Here is a 23376-nt window from a genome sequence, read left to right on the forward strand (position 1 = left end):
CTACATTTCCTTGGGAGGTAGAATAACCCCAATAAAATTCAAAGTAGTCAACCTACCAATCTACTACCTGTCAATCTTTAGGATCTCACAAAAGATAGCAAAGGAAATAGAGTGTATAATAAGGGATTCTTTTATGGGAACTACAGTTTTTTCAAGGCACCAAGGCGAGGCTAGGCGACCAGGGGGCACCCTGGCGATGGATTTTTTATGTAAAAAACATAGATCCTAAGGGCTAGGGTAGTTCCCTAGGTACCATAACCATATTTCCTTAATAATTATTGATATTTTTCATAATAAAAGTATAAAGTTCATGTTAAAGTGTAGAAAATCAACATATTCATGAGAAGAAAAAGAAGGAAAAGAAAATTAAAAAAATATCGGGTCTGAACCCTTATTTTTGTTATAGGAAAAGAAGAAGAAGAAAATGTGTTGATTAGACAAAATTTTATGTTCTTCCTTACTTATTGGTCCAGGTTTTGAAGTCTTTGAGGGTTCAATAATCAATACAGCATTTAGCAATATTCGTGTTAATTAAACCCTAACAAATAAGAAAATAATAAAAAGAAATTAGTATATAAAAACAAAATGAATATTTTAGTTTAATAATGTCTATTTTATAATTATAATTTCAAAAAATAAAGAATGAAAAAGTATTTTATAATAGAAAGTACAGAACTGCTTGGTGATTAGGTGAGGCAAGCCTCCAAGGGCGCCTTGTTGCCTAGCGCCACCTTGACAACTATGATGGTAACCTGGAGAATGATACAAAGAACCACTTAGTGAGAAGGGAGGTAGTATGTAGGAGCAAAGATCAAGGTAAGCTAGGAATCAGAGAATTGGGTAGAAAGAATGTTTCACTCTTATGGAAATGGTTATGGAGGATGATCTGGAAAGGTAAACAGAAATCTGTTGAGACATGGTCTCCCCCAATATATGGCTAGAAGAAGCTGAACTTTGATGGGAGTTGTGTGGGTAATCCGGGCCCCTCAGGCATGGGGACCATTAGAGATGTAGATGGAAACACCATTTCTCTATATTCCGGTCCTGTGGACAGGGTGATGTGGCATTTGGCAAGGTGAGTTTCTGGCTGCAGCATATGGGGTTGAAAGGGCAAAAGAGCTGGGTATTAACAGACTGATCATTGAGGGAGACTCGAAAACTGTGATAAAGTGGCTGGCTGGCTGCAGAAGGGTGAGGGGGTGACATGGCAGTTGAGAAATGAATTCAGAAGACTTAAATGGCTCTCGAAGGACAGTCAATGAGATGGGTGAATAGAACTGCCAACAGCTTGGCAGATAGCTTAGCTAAGCAGGGGGTACAAAGAACACATCTGTTTTGGTCTCAATTGTTATTTGGTTTTGCTCAGCTTTCTAAAGCTGGGTTTTTTTCACAACTTATTGTTGTAACCAATTTTTCTTCTAATCAATGAAATCTTTTCTGTGTTGCTTATAAAAAAAATGTTGTGGAGAAAAGTGGCAATTAGCATTCATGGGATGTTCAGATATGGTTGGGATGCAGGTTTATCACATTGGGCTACCTTGGCCTCTCCATGGAGGGACCATTTATGGTATTCTTCCAGTTTTTTTAAATCTCACCAGGTAAGATGCTTGTTCTAGTAATAAAGTTATATTTTTCGGAGGACATATGGCTGGGAAATTCTCCCCTTAGGTTTTGTTTCCCTCTTTGTGTTCTATGGGTGGGCAAGTCCCTCCCTAAGAAGCTTCTACTGTAATAAGTTGAATGAAAATCATAGAAACTTTTTTAGATCCCTTAAAAGTGGATAGGTACATTTGGACACTTGCCTTTGGGTTATTTTTCTTGTGCATATTTCTTTAAGGCCCTTCCCCCCTTCCCCCCAATTGTGTTTCCTTGTTAAAGAAGTATGGGGTAAGCCTATTACTCGTAAAATTCGGGATACTTTGTTGGGAGGTGTACCATGAAAGGCTCAATACTTTAGACATGCTGCAAAAGAGAAGATCAAATTGGTGTCTATCCCCAAATTGGTGCAGTCTTTGTAAGGCTGATGGTGAGTCTTGTTATCATTTATTAATATCTTGTCCTTTTGTTGCTTTTATTTGGGAAAAGTTTATTTCTTTTTGGTTGTAGGTGGACAGAGCCCTCAATTATGGCAAAGCTGTTATACGTAGGGACCATTGTATGGAGATGTACAAGGGCTGCAACTGTATGGGCAATATAGGATGAAAGAAACGCAAAATCTTTAAGGAGAGAAGTCAGGAGTCAATCTTTGAATATATAATGGCCAGGGTAGTGCATTGTGTTAAGTCCATGGAACTTTTCTCATGATAATGTGTGGAGAAAGTGGTGGGAGGTGGCTACATCTTCATCAAAGAAATTAAAAGTCTATATTCAATGGATACCACCTGAGGAGGGTTTCATCAAGTTAAACTTTGGTGGGAGTAGTGTAGGGAATTCAGGTCCATTACGTGTGGGAGGAGTCTTTAGAAATGCGTAAGGACACATCATTAGTCTGTTTTCGGGACCAATTGACTTTGGGGATTCCACAAGGGCCGAGCTTCTTGCAGTTCTTCATGGATTATAGCAGGCAAGAGAAATGAATGTCATAGATTTAGGGATTGAAGGTGACTCTGTAGTTGTAACTGAATGGTTAAAAAATAGTGAGAAAGTATTATGTGGTTACAAGAATGAAATCAAACAAATTGGATGGTTGACAAGGAGCATGATTATAAAAAGACAATGGATGCAGAGTTATGCAAATGGGCTTGCTAATGCTTTAGCCGAGCAAGAGGTTAATAGGAATCAATTGTATTGGGCTTGCTTGTAATTGTTGTAATATTGTTTGAGGTAGGGCAGTAATTGCTAGTGCCATGGTTCACAATATCAGTGGTATTTGGTGAAGTTTCCTCGTAATATCCCCATTTTATTAGGTGATGTTATGGATTTTTTTGGGATTTTATTTTTCAATTATCACTGATATTTTCCCGATGTATACATATATACGTATATATTAAAGGTTTAATGTTTGAGAATATTATAACAACTTTTTCATATTTAATTAAAATCATCATAATTTTTTAAAAACATTCTCACGAAGGAACCAATGGAGAATTGGTTATTGGCTAATTGGCTTATTATTTTGATATGGTTGACTTACTAAGTCACTATAATTCCAAAGAAAAAGAAAAGTGCATATAATTACAAAAAGGTATACTTACGAGACCTTCTAGGTTAAAACAAATGTGATTGGAAGGAAGAGAATGGTTTGAATAGGCATCATGGAACGGAGATTTTTGAATGTTGGATCAAAATCCTTTGAAATTAAACGAAGCTTTAATCAAAAAGATGATTTTGTACTAACGGAAAGGGGCAAGGGAGCTTGGACACAGATAGTTTTGTCTCGTGAGGACATTCTATGGACTAGATCCTCCAGGAAGCTCTGGAAATTGAATGAAGACCTTTAGCAGATTGTAAGAGAGCGTTCAAGGGAAGAATCCTATGTTTACAACTTAAATAAAATACCTGGGGCAGATTCATCCGTCTGAGCAGATGGGAAAAATCAGATAAGGTAAGACATATTTGTATTCCAGAAGAACCAACCTTCGGTGGTTGGAACTCCTTCATCCAATTTTTGGACTGGGCTGTTCCGCCTAGAGTGAAACCCCGCCATACTAATCTCACGCAAGAAGCCTTTCCATCGCTCCAAGTCAAAAGGAAAATCATAAAATCCGAAGGGTCTGCGTTTCTTTCGATTGCACATCAGGGAAATCCATTTGGAAACTGGAGTTTGGCTTTTGTCTGCAAGAAAACACTTGCATTAAGTTGGGATGAAGTTGAAGCCGGACTGTCTGCAAATTTGCATTCTGAATCCATGTGAAACTACACACTTTTGAACAAAACAAAGCAGTTGGCTTTGCCCCTTCGGAAGAATTGATTATCTCTTGGGCCAAGCTCGAAGCAATCTTCGTTTTTGGTGACTGGGTTCAAATTGAATGCTGGTGGCCAAAGATTAATGCAGTCCCTGATCAGTTGAGGTTCTACGGTTGGCTCGAGTTAAGAGGGCTTCCATTCCACCTTTGGACGAAGGAAATCTTTTCTCCGATAGGAGACACCTACGAAGGTCTTGAAGACATAGATCCCCGATCTATGAATTTCTTTGAGTTAAGTTTTGCCAGAATTAGGGTGAAAAACCGTGGTATTCATGCCATCCCTTGTTCAATCCCAGTTCTGGATAGAAACATATGGTTCTACATTTGTGTGGAGGTGGAGAAGACGTACAAGTCACCTTCCGGTCTCTTCGAGTCAACTCACTCAAAGGTCTCTCCTCCACGTGGCATTTCCACCTTTGTCGCTCAGAGATCTGGTCGCGGTAGAGGCATGCATAGAGAAGTCGGAAAGTCGGTGGTGGCTCCTCGTGAATTAGCGCAGGAGCTCTCCTCCAAATCTAAAGGTGTAGTGGAGCTCAAAAGATGTGAAGAAGTTGGACAGGCGCAATCCCTTATTAAAAAGTCTCAAATCTCAAAAGCCCCTCCTAATTCTAGGGTTGCCAATATTGTCCCAACTCCTAGCCGGATTGAAAACTTGGGCTGCTCTTCTCAAACCCAAGGCCCACATAAGTCTTCCGACCCATCTAGCACCCCACTTTCAGTCAGGCGGCTCCCGAAACTTCTCCTAGTTCAGGTTGGCTTCTGGGTAAAGTTTTCATGGCTCCAACTCCGTCCATGAGCTTTGGCATGCCATCTTCTAGTGAAGAAGAAGACACAGAGGGCGACCTTAGCTCATATGCTATTGAAGTAGATCCAAACCCTCGTGAGTTTGCTCTTAAAAGAGTTAAAACCTGTTTGCAGACAAAGGGAGTTGGGGATGTGTGGAGATTCTCGAACAGACCCAATTAATCGATCCAAGCTACAAAATGTCTTCAGAATCAGACCCCCCTGTTCGCAGACAAGGGAGAGATTCGTCACCCTCCTTTCCTGACCAAAACCATAAATTGCACTCAGGGAGTTCCCTCTCCCCCCATTCGGTTCTGTCTTCTCTTCAGCCTCCTTTTTCTTGCTCTGCTTCTACATCTCACTGTCTTTTTTCCCCTTCCACTCTTTCAGGTTCAAATGAGTTGCCATCCCACCCAATGCAGATCGTTCCAATTCAGACAGTTGTTCCACCAAGCAGTGGCAGGAAGGAGACAGAGAATTTGGGAATGAACAATATAGCCGGAACTTTGGGAATTGTGAGAAAAGACAAAGAAGATGAAAAGGAGAGAATCCTTAATAAAGAGGTGACTAAATCTAGGCCCAGAAGAAGAACAGAAAAAAGGGTCCTAAAAAAGAACTAAAAAGGCTTCAGTGGGGTATAAGGGATCGCATCTCAAAAGGAAATAGGATGAACAAGGGGAAATCTGTCAAAGTGACTCAATGAAGATACTAAGTTGGAATGTTAGGGGTTTGGGAGGTCAGCTCAAAAGAAGATTAGTGAAAGAAACATTGAAGAGAGAAAATCCAGATATAATTTTCCTTCAGGAATAAAAAAAAGAAGTCATCGATAGAAAACTTATGAAAGCCATATGGGGAATAAGGGGTAGAAAATGGACTGCTGTTCCAGCTGTGGGGTCCGCTGGAGGTATCATTCTAGCATGGAAGGACGATGAAATTTCAGGCTTGGAGATCGACAGAGGTGAATTCTCAATCTTGGTTCTGTTCACTAATATTAAAGATGACTTCAGCTGGATCCTCACTGGTGTGTATGGTCCTAACTCTCCCTCTGATAGAGTGAGGTTTTGGGCTGAGTTGGAGTCCCTGCATGAGGAGGAGGACATACCATGGTGTTTAGTGGGTGATTTCAATGTCACCAGATTCAGTTCAGAACATTCTAATGGTAGAACCCCAACCAGAAGCATGAGATGTTTCTCTAATTTTATTGACAGACACAATCTATGCGATTTCCCTCTTACCAATGGACTTTTTACCTGGTCAAACATGCAAGAAAATGCCATAAGCTGCAGACTTGACAGATTTTTATTATCTCAGGATTGGTTGGAAAGATTTCCAAATCTGTGTCAAGAACTTTGTCCAAGATGTACCTCAGATCACTGGCCCGTATTGCTGAACACCGAAAGAATAATTAAAAGAAAGACCCCATTCAGATTAGAAAAATTCTGGCTACAACACAAAGACTTCAGTAAAAAGGTTGCAACATGGTGGGAAGACTGCATAGTAGAGGGTTGGGCTGGATTCAGACTTCTTCAGAAACTAAAAGCTTTGAAGAAAAATCTTAAAGCTTGGGGAAGAGAAGAATTTAAAGCTGTTGAAGAAGAGAAAAAAAGAATACTTTGGGAATTAGAGGACTTGGACAATAGAGAGCAAAATGGGACCCTCAATGCCTTAAACAGAAATGAAAGAGCAGAATTAAGAAAGGAATGGGGGCAACTAGTTAGAAGGGAAAAGATCTATTGGAGACAAAGATCAAGAGTGAGATGGTTGAAAGAAGGGGACAATAATTCCAGATTTTTTCACACCTATGCCTCGGGAAGAAGTAGGAAGAATTTAATTTCTAAGCTCAATCTTAATAAGAGAGAAGTGGAGAATCCTGAGGAAATTTCTGAAGCTTTCCTTTCTTTCTTTAAAAACCTTTACTCCAAGGATAGTGAAATCCAATTCACAATATTTAATTGGGATGGCACTACCCTTTCAGCTGAAAAGAGGGATTGGTTGTAAAGAAGTTTTGAAGAAGAAGTAGTCAAGAAGGCTATTTTCAGCATGGACGGTGATAGGGCTCTAGGGCCGGATGGCTTCCCTATCCTTTTTTTCCAAAAATGTTGGGAAATTGTAAAGCCAGATCTCATGGAGTTTTTCAGGGACTTCCATTCATTTGCCATTGTTAACAAGGGCCTTAACTCTACCTTTCTTTGCCTCATCCCTAAGAAAGGGGGAGTTTTGGAAGTGAAAGACTTTAGACCCATAAGTTTGGTTGGGAGCATATACAAAATTTTGGCGAAGGTTTTGGCCAACACAGACTTAAAGAAGTCCTTGAAGATCTAATTTCCCCAAATCAGTTTGCTTTTGTTAAAGGAAGACAAATTGTGGACAAAATTCTTATTGCAAATGAGTGTGTAGAAGACATTTGAGAATCCTCTGGGATCTCGGGGGTCCTTGTGAAACTTGATCTTGAGAAGGCGTACGACAAAGTGGATTGGGACTGCATTCTTGATTGCTTAAGGCTAAGAGGTTTTGGGAGAAACTGGATCAGGTGGATTAAAGGTTGTATTGGCTCTCCATGGTTTTTAGTATTGATAAATGGTGAAGCGAAAGGTTATTTCAAGGCAAGCAGGGGTCTAAGACAAGGTTGTTCTCTTTCCCCTTTACTTTTCACTTTGGTGATGGATATATTTAATTATCTCTTTGATAAGTCAATTCTCTTCAACTTGGTGAAAGGTTTTGAAGTGGGTAGGGATAAACTTCACATCTCTCACTTACAGTTTGCCGACGACATAATCCTATTCTTAGATGCCTCTATAACTAACATCACAAACACTAAAATGGTAATTGAATTTTTCGAGATTCTCACTGGTATGAGAGTTAATTTCTGCAAAAGCAGTATTGTGGCCATCAACTCAGTGGAAGTGGATCTTCTAGAGAATTTCAATTCTTTATTGGGGTGCAAAGTGGAGAATCTCCCCATTACCTACCTTGGGATGCCTCTTGGAGGGAATCCAAAATCCCTAAACTTTTGGAGTCCTGTGTTGGAGAAATGCGAGAAGAAACTATCGACTTGGAAAAAGTGTTATCTCTCCAAAGGGGGTAGGTTTACTCTCTTAAAGGCCTCCTTATCAAATTTGTCGGTATACTTTCTCTCTGTCTTTCAGATTCCGACCAAAGTCAGAAATCAGATTGAGAAGCTTCAAAGGAATTTTCTTTGTGAAGGTGGTGGAGATAAGAGAAACCATTTAGTCAGTTGGAAACAAGTATGCAGACCAAAAGAGGAAGGCGGTTTGGGTATTGGACAGCTTAAAGAGAAAAATTCCTCCCTTCTAGGCGAATGGCTCTGGAGATTTCCGAAAGAACCTAATGCTCTTTGGACTGCTGTCATCTCAAGTAAATATGGACGAAATACAAACGGGTGGGATTGCAATCTCCATTTGAACAGGATAAAGGCCATCAATCCTTGGAAAGGTATATGTTCCATTCATACTTCTTTCTTTCCTTTTATAAGGTATAAAGTGGGAAATGGTTCTAAAATTTATTTCTGGAAAGATCTTTGGTGGGGGGAATCTACCCTGGATGCCTCTTTCCCTAGGCTGTTTAACCTCACCCTTGTCCAAGAAGCCTCTATTTCTGATTGCCTCCCAAACCAGTCCGCAGAGAATTCTTTAAACCTCCACCTCAGAAGACCCCTAATGGACTCGGAGATTTCTGATTTAATAGCTTTAATCCAAACCCTCAAAGATGCCTATATATCCCCCTCTCATTCTGACACCCGAATATGGACCCTTCACCCAAATGGCGAATTCTCTTCTAAGTCTATGTTCAGGGCTTTGATTGCTGAAGATCAGCATCCCTCCTTTCCTTACAAGAAAATTTGGTGCAGCCACATCCCCTCAAGAATTTGCTTCTTTGTATGGGAAGCCTGTCTCCAGAAAGTTAATACTTGTGATCTCCTTCAGAAAAAGCTTTTGGGAAGACGCTCCATTTCTCCTCATGTTTGTATTTTATGTCTCAGTGAGGGTGAATTTGCTGATCACATCCTTTTTCATTGCAGCTTCACTCAAAGGACATGGTCCCATTTCTTGAATATGGCAGGGTACAGCTGGGCTTTTCCAAAACACATTGTGGACAACTTGAATCAATGGCAAGGAATAGGGCTTAGCAAAAGGGGGTCTTTTGGCAATCAGTGCCTCATGCAGTAATGTGGGGTGTTTGGGATGAAAGAAACACCCGTATCTTTGACAATAAAAGCAGAATCTTGGAGGAGTTAATCTCAGATATTACCTATCTTTGCATCCTTTGGTCGGTGAATTCAGATCTATTTAAAGGACTTTCAGTCAACGATATTATTAGAAATATTCACCCCTTTCTGTTTCTGCCTCACCCTCAGCAAACTCCCATGTGGCATCCTGTTTCCATCAGTGAAGGTGTGATAACCCTTAATTTTGATGGTTGTGCCTTAGGCAATCCGGGCTTTGCAGGTATTGGTGGTACAGTAAGGGACAAAAGGGGCAATATCTGCTGGACTTTTAGTGGCCCAATCGGTTGGGCCGACTCCAAAAAGGCTGAAGTGATGGCTGCTCTCACCGGAATCAGGATAATTAAGAATTTGGGTATTCAGAATTTGATTATTGCCAGTGCTTCAACAAATACAATAAAATGGTTAAGAGACAAAAAAGGGGGCCCTTGGAGACTTTATCACTATCTGACTGAAGCTTGGGATTCTTTGGATGGATTGAATGTTAACTTAGTTTGGATTCCTAGGGAATACAATCATATTGCAGATGGCCTAGCTAAATTTGGAGTGTATTCGAGTATAGCGACAAGCTTCCTCCTTCGTAACTTGCAGGGGGTCCCCCCCCTGTTTTGTATATCTCCTCTTGTTCCCCCCTCCCCCTTTTATTCTCAATAAATCTTGGTTAAATTTTCTCAAAAAAAAAAACTCAATCTAATCAAAACACATGGTAACAAAAAAAGACAAAAGTCAAAATAGCAAGTAATTTGCAAATTGTATGAAAGGAAAATAGCTAAATGACTAAAAGGGAGATAAAGATAGCTATTAAAGTCTCTTAATTTTCTCTTATTTGATTTACACAGTTCTTTGCTATGGTTTTTGAACCTTAAAGGTCCTATTATATTTCTTCTAGTGATTCCTTGAAGATAAACTAATTCCATGTTTCTAGAAGCTTTCTTGATTTTTTAGATTCTCCAAATATCTTAGCGAACTTAGCCAAATATATCTGCAATTTCTTGATGTCTACATGGTGAAATGTCCATCTATATTGAAATTGCTAACTACGATTTCTACCCTACCTAAGGGATGGTTGTACAATTTTACACACTTTATGATTTTTTTTCATTAATAAAATACTTAAGTTACTCATCAAAAAAGAAAGAAAAAGATATATATGCTGCTCATGTTATATGATAGGTGTGTCCTGGTAGTTCATACCTCACATAAACTATGAAGTATGTGTTTTTTATGCTTTATTTATAGACATCTAAATCTAGATTTATTGTTTATTTTATTTTATTTTTTTTCCGTTGAGATTTGTTTGAGTTTTAATCAAGGTTCAAAATTTTGATACGATACGCCCCATATCGGGCATATTGTATCATATAGTATCTTTGGGGGTCTGATACACCTATTTACAGGTGTTTTGGGACCCCACTCTATGCTTAAATATCTTCCCAAAAACCAAATTTTGAAAAAAATCTAAAAAAAGTATTTCCGCGTGTATCTAAGTACCAATATGTCTCTGCCAATACACGCGGAAATACTTTTTTTAGATTTTTTTCAAAATTTGGTATGTCTCTGCCAATACACAGAGGCGTATCGATACTTTGAACCATGGTTTTAATAGTGTATCCACATGTGTATCTTAACTTTTCTATCATATCCATGCGTATCCAAAGTCTATCCCGATACGTCTCTTAAAATTGTCTTTTTTGACATTCTTTGTGTTTCTGATACTTTGGACATTGATTGCATAGTTATTGAAAATATACCTATTGACACAAAAATCATGGCAAAGGAACAAATTTTAACTTTATGTGTTTAGAGAGAGTTATGAATAATGACTTACAACCTTCTATTTTATGATAAAAACTCTTTAATAAATCTCATTTGAACCAATAATCATAACTCTTCATATTAATGGATCAATTCCTCTAACTAATAAACATCAGGAAAACTCCAAGAAAACAACAATTAAACCAAATTAGAAAAATTCATTACTAATGAAAAACCATTGGAGAAACAGGAATTTGGGAAAACTTGATTTCTTTGTCTGTAGTTTCTTTTCCTTCTCTCATATTCATTTGTTTGTGTGTGTGTGTGTGTGGTGTGGTGTGGGTGTGTGTGTGTGTGTATGTGTATGTAGGGTAGCAACAAAAATTAAATCAGACTGAGACCAAGATCTGGAGAGCCACAACCAGATATTTCTATAAACTAATCAAACTAGTATAACTACTTGGAATAGTGCATTAGATTATGTAGTGTATTACTGTCCAAATAATTCTCATTCAGTTAGTTTTGGATATTATTGATGCTTCTTTCTTTCTCTCTTGCTTTCTTTCTTTCCTTCCTTTTTTTTCCTGACTGCTGCATGCAATTTGTTTTGGTATCATTTGCATTAATTGATTCTGGTGCCATTTGAAATTAATTGGCTATCTTTGGCAGGCAAAGGAGGCGGGTAGTACTCGTTTTTGTATGGGTGCTGCATGGAGAGATACTGTGGGCAGAAAAACCAACTTCAACCAAATACTTGAATACATAAAAGAAATAAGGTATGCAAAACATCAAATAAATTTGATTTTTGCGTTTGTTGATTGAAACTTGATTCACTAATCTTAGTGCATCCTTATGTCCTGTTGAATCAAATATCAGCCATTCCATACCAAGCAAGGAACTTAGTAGTTGCAACTTGGCACTTGCAAGTAATATTTCTTGATTGAGTGACATATTTTATTTTTGGTTGATTTTGCAAATATTGAAATGTAGAGATTTTGAGACTAGTTCCTTGGACATGATGGGAGAGCCTCTGGGGAAGCCCCCGGAAAACCCTATGTTGCCTTTGTTCTTGCTTCTTCTTTGAACCCTTTTCCAACAGTCCTTGGTCCACCTATGGTGGATATCCCTCTAAAAGTGCCTTTGATCAAGTGAGGAGAACCTGTTGTGCTGTTCTTGGACAAGGAGATAGAGAAATCTGTTCTGCCTTTGTGATTTGCTTTGGTAGGTAAGTGCACTTATGGGCGCCCTTCCCTAGTGGAAATAAGAGTTTTTGATTGGACCCTTTCATTTGAAAGCTGCAATTGTAGTAGCCATCCTTTCATTTGAAATCTCTGTTTGCGGTAACCTCATTGGACTTAAGCCATGTTCTGGTTAATTTCAAAATGAAGGGAGTACCTTCGTGTATGGTTGAGGGATGTATATGTGTGATCAAGGACTTTTTGTACCATTTTCTTAAATGGACTCCTGGAATGGAGTTGGGTTGGGAGCCCTCAATTGTTCCCATTTGGATCTCTTTGCCGCACTTTCTAATTAATTTGTATAACGATGCTTTGTGTGACAATCACTCAAGTGGCTGGATGTGTGTTAAAGGTGGATAATGCTATAGCGAAGTTGGTGGATAATGCTATAGAAAAGTTGGTCAGAATGACTGTCGCTCATATTTGTGTTTAGGTTGATCTATTGAAGAACTGTGATTGGGTTTGGATTGGTTTAGTGAAAGAGGATTTTTGGTAGAAAATAGAATATGAGAATTTACCGAAGCATCGTACCTTTTGCTTTAAGCATGGCCATTGTGAGAAATTGAGTATGAATCCAAGCAAAAGAAGGAAAGAAGGAACTAAAGGAGGACCCATCCAAGCCAAAGGAAAAAAAGATTGGAAAAAAGCTGATGATAAAACAGATTTTTAGTAAGTTGTTGGTGGAAGGAGATTCTCAGTTGACTATTAAATGGTTGCAGAAGGAAGTGTCCAGCTTGTGGAAGTTCTCTAATGAAAGAAAGAAAATTACCCAGTTAACTCAGAATATGTCTGTAAGGGTTCAATGGGCCAAGAGGTGCACTAACTCCATTGCTGATACCTTGGCCAAACAGGGGGTAGGAAGAACAAATCTTTTTTGGGCTATATTGTAACATGTTTTTTCAGTTTGTTAGAGAGGGTTAAGACTTTTTACCCCTCCTGGTTGTAATTTCTATATCTCTTTTTATAAAATTTCTGTTATTGATAAAAAAAATAAAACAGATTTTTATCTACAAGTAATCAGGTAGTTTTGGAGTTAGATGCCAAAGATGTGTCTGATGAAATGGTGTGAAGGATTCTGTAGTGGCACATAGCAATGGGAATGTGGCTCCAGACAGTGGAGAGAAGGAACCTGATTTGATTGCAGACGGTATTGAGATTGTTCAGGATTCCAACTATGGTGTTGAAGAATGGTGTTTTTTCGGATCACAGAGTGGAAGACCAGGCGCAATTTGATGGGGAACAGGGGACTCAAAGCAGTGGTCTGGTTGAAGGACCTTGTAAGGTTTTTTTTTGTCAAGGAAACCTGGGGTGGTGTTTTCTATCACAGAACTAAAGCATGATAAATGTTTTCTGGATGAAAGGCTGAGAAGGTGCTGTGGTGATCAAGTTCTTCGATTTGATGATGAACCACTGAACTGGTTATGAAATAAAGAGATTGAGGCTTCTTGTGCAGCAACAAAGGGTGAAAAAGAAGCCAATGTTAATGAGGAAGGAGGACAGTGGATGCAGGTCACTATAAAGAAGAAAAGACTAAGGCAAGGTATTTCAATGTTGTAATGGGACTGTATGAGAAAATTGTTGGCTGCAGCCCGGATTGGAATTGCCATGTTTGAGTTTGTGGACTGTGTTAATATGACTGCTTTGCTGGAAGTGGATGTTGGTTTACATTGGTAATCATTTTACGTAACAATAGGGATGACTTGGACTGTATATAGGCTAGGCTTGATTGTATTTTGGTAAATTCTTGCTGGGTGAATAATTTTCAAGTTAATGGGGTGGTCATTCTTAGATTAGTTGCTTTGAACTTTGTGGCTTCGGTAGTAGATGGAGACTGTGGATGAGAGGATATTTAAATTTGGTACACTATTCAGTCTTGGTCAATGTGGTGGCTGAAGATTTCTTTGAAGCCAAAAGAGGTTTGAAGCAGGGGGATCCACTATTTATGCTAATAGTGGATGCTTTTAGTCATCTAATAACTAGGTTGATAACAAAGCTCTAATTAGAGGTTGGAGAATTGGGAGGAATGCGGTTGTTATTAGTCACCTGCAATTTGCTGATGACCTTATGCTTTTAGTGAGGATTTAGGGGAGGATGGGGCTAGGAATATGAAGATTTTAATAAGACCTTTTGAGAAAACCTCTAATTTGAGAGTAAATTTTGACAAGAGCTGTTTGGCAAGAGTTAATATGGGAAGGCTTGCTTTTGGGGTAATTCCTAGAGAGCTATGCTTCCTTTCTAGGTCACCAAAATGTTGACTGGCCCAGTGATTTAAAAGGCGTGCCTAGGCGCACAAGTGAGGTGCAATTTAGGGTAGGCACCTCGCGCAAGTTGTAGGCACATCCCTTTCAAAAGGCTCACGCCTGGTGCACCTTGTGCTTCACCCCAAGCATTCGCCCCCGGACCCCCGTGCCACCCCCCTTGAGGCAAGCCCAAACAAGTCCATGTTAGGTCTTAAATTCTTAATTCTTACACAAAAATAATGATTTTATAATTTTATTTGCCTTTTAAGAAGATATTTTATTAAGATGAATGAATGAACAACATTAGCAAATAGGGGGTTCTCGGAGGGAGAGGCACAAAGGCGACTCGTAGAATTAGGAATGTAATATGTTTTACATCGCATTAGCTACTTAAAGTAATGCAATTGAAGAAAAAAAGAGATTGTGGGCTTTACATGCTTGAAAATGTTATATATGTTTGATTTTATTTTTAAATTTTCATTTGAATATGTTTTATGTATTTTAATTTTAGATACTAGGTTTTTTAAAACCACTAATTTTAAAAAGTATGTTTATATTTCTTATTAATATTAAGTTTGATATTTTTGATTTATTTTGCATTTTTTGGCATTTTTTTTTTTAATTTTTTGACATTTTTTTTTATTTTTTAGCATTTTTTTTTGTATTTTTGTGCCTTGCTTCAAAAAGGCGCGTGCCTCGCCTTGCGCCTCTTGCCTCTGGCGCAAATTGGCCCTTGCACGCTTTTTGCGCCTTGCACTTTTAAAACACTGGACTGGCCAATGAAGTACGTAGGCTTGCCTTAGGGGGCAAATCATAAATGTAGAGCCTTTTGGGATCCTATTGTAGAAAAGTTCAGCAAAAGACTAGCTAAGTGAAAGACAGATTATGTCTCTTTGGGAGGAAGAAGTACCTTGATTAAATCTAACCTTGCAAATCTTTTGTTCTACTATCTCTCAGTTTTCAAAATACTGGTGTTGATGGCAAAGGACTTGGAGAGGATCATGAGAAACTTTTATGGGTGCCTGGGGATTCAAAGAAAGATCACTTAGTTAATTGGGCTTTGGTGAGAAAATGTAAGATATAGGGGGTTCTAGGCTGTGACAATTTAATTATAAATAACAGAGCACTTTTAGATGTAAGACTGCTGATTTATACTAGTACGTTGACCTGATATAAATTTGAGTCAAACTGGACTGGTCCAGGTTCATTATTCACTTAATTTGAGCTATGTACATCAACTTAAGTGCTAGAACTTTCTATAATAATTGTTAAAAGGGTAAAATGGGCAATGGAAAAATACAAGAAAGTTCTAGAAAGTGGGGAGTCCAAAACCTTATAAATGGGGCCCACAATAGACCCATTAGGGGGCAGCAAACCTAGATTTTCTCTCTCCTTTTCTCTCTGTCTCTCTTAGGTTCTCTGCAATTACTGTCCTACTCTCCCACTGTCCCTCAGACTTTCAGAGTTTGACCAGCATATTGGAATCCACCTTGTTTACATTTGGTAAATGGTTGGTGGGGGGTCATGGGGTGGGAGATGGGCTATCCCTTTTTGTGTAGCCTTTTGGAGCAAAAAAAGAAGAGGTATCTTGCATTCATAATAACACTACTCATATGTTTTAAATATGGTCTTTGCAATTTCATCTTCAGAAAACCATTATTCTCAACCCCCATGGAAATTGACCACTTCCCCCTCCCCCCTTAATAGTAATATAAACTTTCTGAACTTAGATATTAGTATCATGTCTGAATCAACTACAAATTCTTAGAGTCCCCGTTTTTATTGAAACAACATAGTTTGCTAGTCTCATATAAGGGACCTCGCAGCATCGCCACTGTCAAGTACATAGATATATAACTGGGGCCTGATCTTCCATGAAATCTCTTCAAACATATGGGGGCTGATCTTTCATGAAAACTCTTCAGAACTCTGGAGACTAATCTTTGAAAAATTCTTCAGAATCAATTCTTAAAAATAGTCTAATTTTGGTAGCTTCATCCCGTAGATATCACCCCCAAAATGAGGGCTAATGATTGATAACAAAGGTCAAAATCGCTGACCCAAGTGCTTTGTAATGACAAATTTTCCCCCATTGTTAAGCAAGAGAGTTAATGTGAGAGAATGTATATACATTTAAGGATTTGAGGGAGAGACATAGTTTGAGAGCATGGCGAAGGTTATCTCGTAGAGTCGATTGAATCTGTCATTGAGATCGTTCCCTACACATGAGTATCACAGAGAGTCAGCCTTGCAAAACTAAAAAGGAGCCCTTTTGGGGACTCGCAGTATTGCATTAGTACTTACTACTTAGTAGGAGAAAAAATGTGATCTCACTAGATTGAGCAAGATCTAGTGACAAAGGATCTCATGGGTCAAGGATAATATGACCTCGTTGAGCTATGTGAGATTCAAAACTTAAATCCAGTATGATATTGCTAAGCGGAATCCCGTTGTGACTTCACATCAGAAGATCTTGTGAAAGATTAACTAAGTACTTAAGAGTACGATTGGAGCAAAGCACACGATTGCATTAGGGAAACCATGATCAGCTGTATTTGACGTTCGTATAGACACGACCTTGTGGTCCTTGAGGAAACGTTTGTTTGGGAGGAAAAGGTGGGATTTGCTTCCTGCATGTATGTTTCTTTTGTTTTCTTTTTTAAAAGGTAAGGTAAGAATTTTATTGATGATGGATGAAAAGGATTACAACATCTCCCTGGTGCACCTCACCAGAGAGAAATACAAGTTATAAATTCCACAGAGATTGAGAGTAAAGTATCTGAAACACATTCTGATGCTTGAGCTCAGGTGTTACAGATATCCAAGAGACAAGCTTGTTCACAGTTAGCTGGATTAGGTCCTCTGTGCTTCTCACTTTGTTACAGAAAATTCGATTTTTTCTCTCAGATCATATAGACGCTAAACTAGGTGCCAGAATGGTCTTCCAAAGCAGCTTCCCCTTTTTCTTCAGACCAAAGGTTGCTTTTAAAATTGGAAATTGCTCATGGGATGAGTAGGTAGGGATTTGGATATCCAAAGGTTGGGCGTCCCTCTAGCTTTCAGGTGTTGCTGTTGTAGGAATGCCACCACCGAGGATGTTAATCTCTTTTCTTGAGGAGGGGGGTGTCTTGCAAGAAAGTTGTGGTCTCAGTTTAGTAGCATCATGGATGTGGAGTTTTGGGATGATGAGTCCATTCGTATACTGCTCACTATGTGGTTAGATATAGCTAAAGACTCAAATAATCAATGGGCTTGGATGGCTGGTTTACTTGATTGCTTCATTACTTGGGAGATTTTGAAGGATAGAAATAAGAGAATGTAGGGGAATTACCAATTTTCAGAGTGAATCATTTGGGTGTTAGAGCGTTGGTTTTAGGAGATTGGCTCTTTGAGACAGTTTTCAATCTCTCTCATGGAATCAGAGTTTGTCTGTGCACTGCTTGGAAGTTGCTATTCAGCCTTATCGAGGAACCATTTTGAGGGTGGTTCTCGTTACTCATGTGCCTTTGGATTACATGAAACTAAATGTTGATGGAGCTTCATGTGTCTGTCCAGGGTTGTTAGGTGGAGGGGGAGTCCTTACCGATGCTAGAAATAATTTTTTCTGCATTCTACAACTGCTATGGGGAAGATCTAATCTTTTGACTGAAACCGATGTGTTGTTGGTGGATGGTTTGGATATGGTGAGATCGCTGGGCATATCAAAGGTGGTGGTGGAAACAGACTCCAAAGTTTTATTTAATATAATTATACAGTCAGCTTCATTACCTTGGCAGTTATGGTATTGACATGAGTGTATTTTGGATTTTCAAAGCTACATGGATATTGAACTCCGCCACATTTAAAGAGAAGCTAACCAAGTGGTAGACTGTCTTTCTAAATTAGGCTGTGACAATGGTGAAAAAGGTTTCTTCTTTAACTGTTGGCTTGATCTTCCACGTCTGCTTCAAGCTCTTCTTTGGGCTGATGGGCATGATATTCCTTGCACATTCAGTGATTGTCTTGGTTCTCGCAGCTCTCTAGTCCTGTTTTTATTATCTGGAGGTCTGCTGTATAGTTTTTCTAGAGGGGTAAGGCTTTTACATCCCCCTCCTATGTTTATTGTTAGATTTTATGGTGGCCACACCCATAGTTTTCAAGGTGCGAAGGCGAGGCTAGGCGACAGGGGGGCGCCTAGTCGCCTAGGTGGGTACCTAGGTGTCGCTTAGGCTGTTGATTTTTTTATGTAGAAAACATAGATCCTAGGGTAGTTTCCTAGGTACCATGACCATATTTCCTTAATAATTATTCATAATAGTAGTAGTAGTAGTAGAAAATGTGTTTTAAGTTCTTCCTTATTGGTTCAGGTTTTAAAGTCTTTGGGGGTTTAATAGTGCCTATTTTATAAGTATAATGTCAAAAAATAAATAATCAAAAAGTATTTTATAATACATAGTACAAAACTATTTGGTGATTAGGTGAGGTGAGCCTCAAAGGGTGCCTTGTCGCCTAGGTGTCGCCTCAACAACTATGGCCACACCTTGTCACCTACACCTGGAGTAAACTTTGGAGTTAAAAAAATATAGAGATCTGAAATTAAGGTGAAGGTGCCAGTTAGCTCCCTGGTAAGACTCCTGCAGGTTGGAGCAGAGACCTGGGATTCAATCCTGCCTTCATTGGGGTTGGGGAGTTTGGGGCATGCACTACTGTGATGTAAGCTCTTTGCCCAGGGGAAAAAGCAACAACAAAAATTTTTACTGTAGGTAAAAAAGCTCTATATTGGTATTAGGTATACTAGACTGAATAATTAGTAAAATTAGTAAATTCAGCAGCATTGGGTTCCTCAGCTAACATTGCTTTTTATTTTTCCAGATAATAAAGAAGATTTTTATAGACAAAAAGGAGAACTCCCCCTTCCCACCCTGAAAGGATCACAGTCAATATAAAAAGCATCCCCCAACAGACAACACTGACAAACCAACATGCATAAAATAAAAACTCCACTCAGCTAACATGCTTGAGTCATGCTTATGTAATAAATCCACTGGTTGTGAGCTATGTATTTTGAGGTTACAAACTAGAGTTACAAGGTATGGCCTGCAATGTTTAAATTCTAACCTATGTGTGTCGTATTTGTCATGTGCCAGGGATATGGGCATGGAAGTCTGCTGCACATTGGGCATGCTAGAAAAGCAGCAAGCAGTGGAACTTAAGAAGGCAGGGCTTACAGCTTACAATCATAACCTTGATACCTCAAGGGAGTATTACCCTAAAATCATAACCACAAGGTCTTACGATGAACGCCTTAAAACTCTTGATCATGTTCGTGAAGCAGGGATCAGTGTCTGTTCAGGTATTTCAGAAGACATAAAAACCCTTAAACCGTTATTTTATTATAAGTGATTGGGGCAATGCTCAAAAAAAAAAAGATTTAGCACGAGTCAGATTGTTGCTTAGAGAAGATAATGCTTTTTTAAGCTGTCTACTTTCTGAAATATAATGTTACCTGGAGAGAAGGATTATCATTTTTTTTTGTGGAAAATGAGGCAAAATAATGTATCTTTTTTCTTTATTAAGCCTATGACACATTGACATCATGAATAATGTCTGATCCTTGATTTGGGACTGGATTTCTAATTCTAGTGATGACATAAATTGACGGTACTACTTGGGTAGAAGATTGGGGCAATGCTCAAAAAAAAAAGATTTAGCACGAGTCAGATTGTTGCTTAGAGAAGAAAATGCTTATTTAAGCTGTCTACTTTCTGAAATATAATGTTACCTGGAGAGAAGGATTATCATTTTTTTTTTGTGGAAAATGAAGCAAAATAATGTATCTTTTTTCTTTATCAAGCCTATGACACATTGGCATCATGAATAATGTCTGATCCTTGATTTGGGACTGGATTTCTAATTCTAGTGATGACATAAATTGATGGTACTACTTGGGTAGAAATGGTGGCTTTTGCGAGTTGCCACAGAGGAATTAGTTACATTTTAATTAAGGAAATAGTAGAGAAATAATATAGAGTTGGGGGTAAATAATTAGGTTTTAGGGTTTGACAATATGATCTAAGAAAATGAGTTAGCTGACAGTGACAAATCAACACACTTAAAAGAAGCAGGCTATAAGGAAAACAAGATTTAGATCTTGAGATCCTCTGGTTGCTGTCAACTACAAATCAGTCAAGCTCAAGTTATCAAAGAAAATATTTGAAGATTACCCCAACTTAGTGCAAAACATTTTAAATAATGAAAGTACTTCCCTACATTGAAATCAAACAAACTTTTGGTACAATTTGGGGTACAAAGCAAAATTAAGATTATTTTAAGGCATTGGATTGAATAAAGTATATGTTGATTATTATTTGAGATAGGCAATGTTGTTTGATAGTCCAAGACCAGAAGAAATGGATTTACCCACTAAATTTTTTTTTGATAGATAAAACATCACATTTTCATTAAATCAAAGACAGATTACATGAACAGTTCCTTGGAAAGGTACGGGGTTCCACCTCTCCAAACAGAAAACACATAAGCTAAAGCAAAAAGTACATGAGTGCTGATACAAAATTACAGTTGAGTGCAGAACAATGTTTCCCTATTTTTCCCTTGTTTTTCCAAGACATCAGCAAAAAGCATTAGCTGATCTCCCCACCCACTGTATTGTTTCAGACATATTCTTTGTCAGCCATTTAAATTTCTTTAGCTCCTTCTTGTAACACCATGTGACATCCTCTGGATTATTTAACCATTCCATCACAAAAAGACGCATAATTCCAACACCACATGACATCCTCTGGATTATTTAACCATTCCAGCCACTACAAGACACCACGTGACATTCTTTAGCTCATTCTTTGTCATCCATAAAAGACACATAATTCCAACATCTCCCACTTGGCCTAAAGATCCTTTTTGATTATCCTGGATATATTTCCCTGTCGTGACTACCCAACAATACAGGAGGTAGTGCTTTAAAGTGCCCCAAGGTCTCACTTGGAAGTAAATTGTATAGTGGTGATTTTCCCTTCCTAAACTATTTGTTTCAAGTAATACTATCTAGTTTTAATGCGCTTTTATTTTTTAATGAAAATAATGGTCCTTAGTTATAAAAATAGTTTCCTCCTTGTCACAAGATAATGTAATGGGTTCTGTTTTATTTTGCACAGCTTGTGATTCTCTTGCTAAGTTTTTAATGAAGATTGTTTCATTTGTTGCTTTTGATACTGCTGTATCTTCTACTTCTCCATGAAATTGATCCTTCCCCAAATGTAAAGATAAATCCAATGGTAGATTCTCTTTTATCCATGTTGCCTTGCTAATCTGTGTTTGCATTACATTGTATTTTTGAATTTATTAATATGACATAAAGTCATTAATACTTTTGGATGTTCTATCTATTAAGCATGTCAACAATAAAGCATAGGTTTAGACAGGTACTGACACTTTGTTTATGAGGCTTCCTTCAGCTGAACATTCCCAACCATTCTTGGGGAGATATTATTCTTGATGTCACTTATCTCATCAATTACATGTTGAGCATGTTTTATAGTTATCAAGCCATACATCGAATAACGTTTACTTCTTCACCTCTATTCCCCATTCCTCGATGTTTGGGTGTAAGTGTTTTGTCCAAAATTTGGCACCTACTTGTGGTATGCTAAATCTTTTCCTTGTTTCTTTATTGGGTATCCCTTCTCATACAAAAGATGCAAGTGTTGTTATGGACCTATATCCCAAAAAGTCTTTATATCAATGGACTAACCTTTCTTGAGTCTCATCCATGTTTTCTTCTCTCCTCAAGGGCAGAAAATTAGTAATATTGAGGAGAGACAAGTTCATTTATAGATACCCATTGTTGTGTCAATGCGTTGGCCTAAGTTGCATGTATATACTCATGGCCATAAGGGTTGGCCTCTGCCAACTATGGAGCCAGATTCTCATATGGTAAATCCTGATCTTATCCCTAATGATCTTGATCTTCTCATTGCTACTACAAAGGTACTGGATCATGTATATAGCACCCTGTAGCTCATTTCAACTGTGTTATTTTAGCTTCTTCATATCCTGATTTGTGTCTATTGTGTATAGTATATCTATTCCTAAGTGTTGCAAAGGCCCTGAGATCTTCTAAGAGAAAAAAACACTATGTTAGAAAAAATTGATGCCCTTCACAAGGACCAGACACGGGAGTTAGTTCATTTTCCAGAAGGGAAACAAACATGTGGGGTGTAAATGGAGTCTCTTATAAAGCATCTGGTAGCATTGGGTTGATGGTTCAGAGGTTCAGTTGAAAGATACAAGGCTAGACTAATTGCAAGAGGATTTAGGCAGATGTATGGGGTTGATTATATTGAAAATTTTGCACTTGTGGCCAAAAAGAAGTAAATGGAGTCTCTTATAAATGGAGACTCCATTTTGCACTTGAAAACAAACATGTGGGGTGTAAATGGAGTCTCTTATAAAGCATCTGGTAGCATTGGGTTGATGGTTCAGAGGTTCAGTTGAAAGATACAAGGCTAGACTAATTGCAAGAGGATTTAGGCAGATGTATGGGGTTGATTATATTGAAAATTTTGCACTTATGGCCAAAAAGAAGTAAATAACTCCATAAGAATCTTTTTCCCTTGTAGCAACCTCTCTTTGCATTTTCATCAATTAAGAATTTAAGATATCAAGAATGCATTCCTTAATGATGGTGATCTAGAAAAAGTCTATTTGGTTAGGCCTCTAGGTGTTCAGCTCCAAGGCTTTGAGAAGGTGTGCTGTTTGAAGAAATCTTTATATGGCCTATAACAATCACCGAGAGCATGGTTTGACAAGTTTAGTAAGGTAGTCCATCAAGTGGGTTACAAACATTGGTTAGGCCTCTAGGTGTTCAGCTCCAAGGCTTTGAGAAGGTGTGCTGTTTGAAGAAATCTTTATATGGCCTATAACAATCACCAAGAGCATGGTTCGACAAGTTTAGTAAGGTAGTCCATCAAGTGGGTTACAAACATTGCTGAGCATATCACACTATTTATGTAGAGGGATTGGAACCATATAGCAGCCTTGGTTGTATATGTTGTGACAATATTATTATTACTGGAATTCAGGACATGGAAGCTAAAAGTGTACTTAGCATCTCAATTTGAAGTCAAGGACTTGGCATATTTTTTCCCAAGGTAATAATACATCTTGGATCTTTTCAAAGACACAGGAAAATAGGGTTATAAACTAGCTGATACTCC

General features: G+C 38.3%; 1 protein-coding gene across 1 annotated transcript in view; it reads left to right on the top strand.

The window, feature by feature from the left end:
• The window catches only part of BIO2 (Radical SAM superfamily protein), a 47320-nt gene that overhangs the window by 9809 nt on the left and 14135 nt on the right, over positions 1–23376 (top strand). Inside the window, exons 3-4 of the mRNA XM_088953018.1 lie at positions 11356–11462; positions 19291–19496. Of these exons, the coding sequence (XP_088809144.1) occupies positions 11356–11462; positions 19291–19496 (313 nt within the window). The remainder of the gene's footprint in view (positions 1–11355; positions 11463–19290; positions 19497–23376) is intronic.

Source organism: Nelumbo lutea, chromosome 7, assembly GCF_056320005.1.
Source record: "Nelumbo lutea isolate HS-2025 chromosome 7, American lotus-T2T, whole genome shotgun sequence".
Lineage (NCBI taxonomy): Eukaryota > Viridiplantae > Streptophyta > Magnoliopsida > Proteales > Nelumbonaceae > Nelumbo > Nelumbo lutea.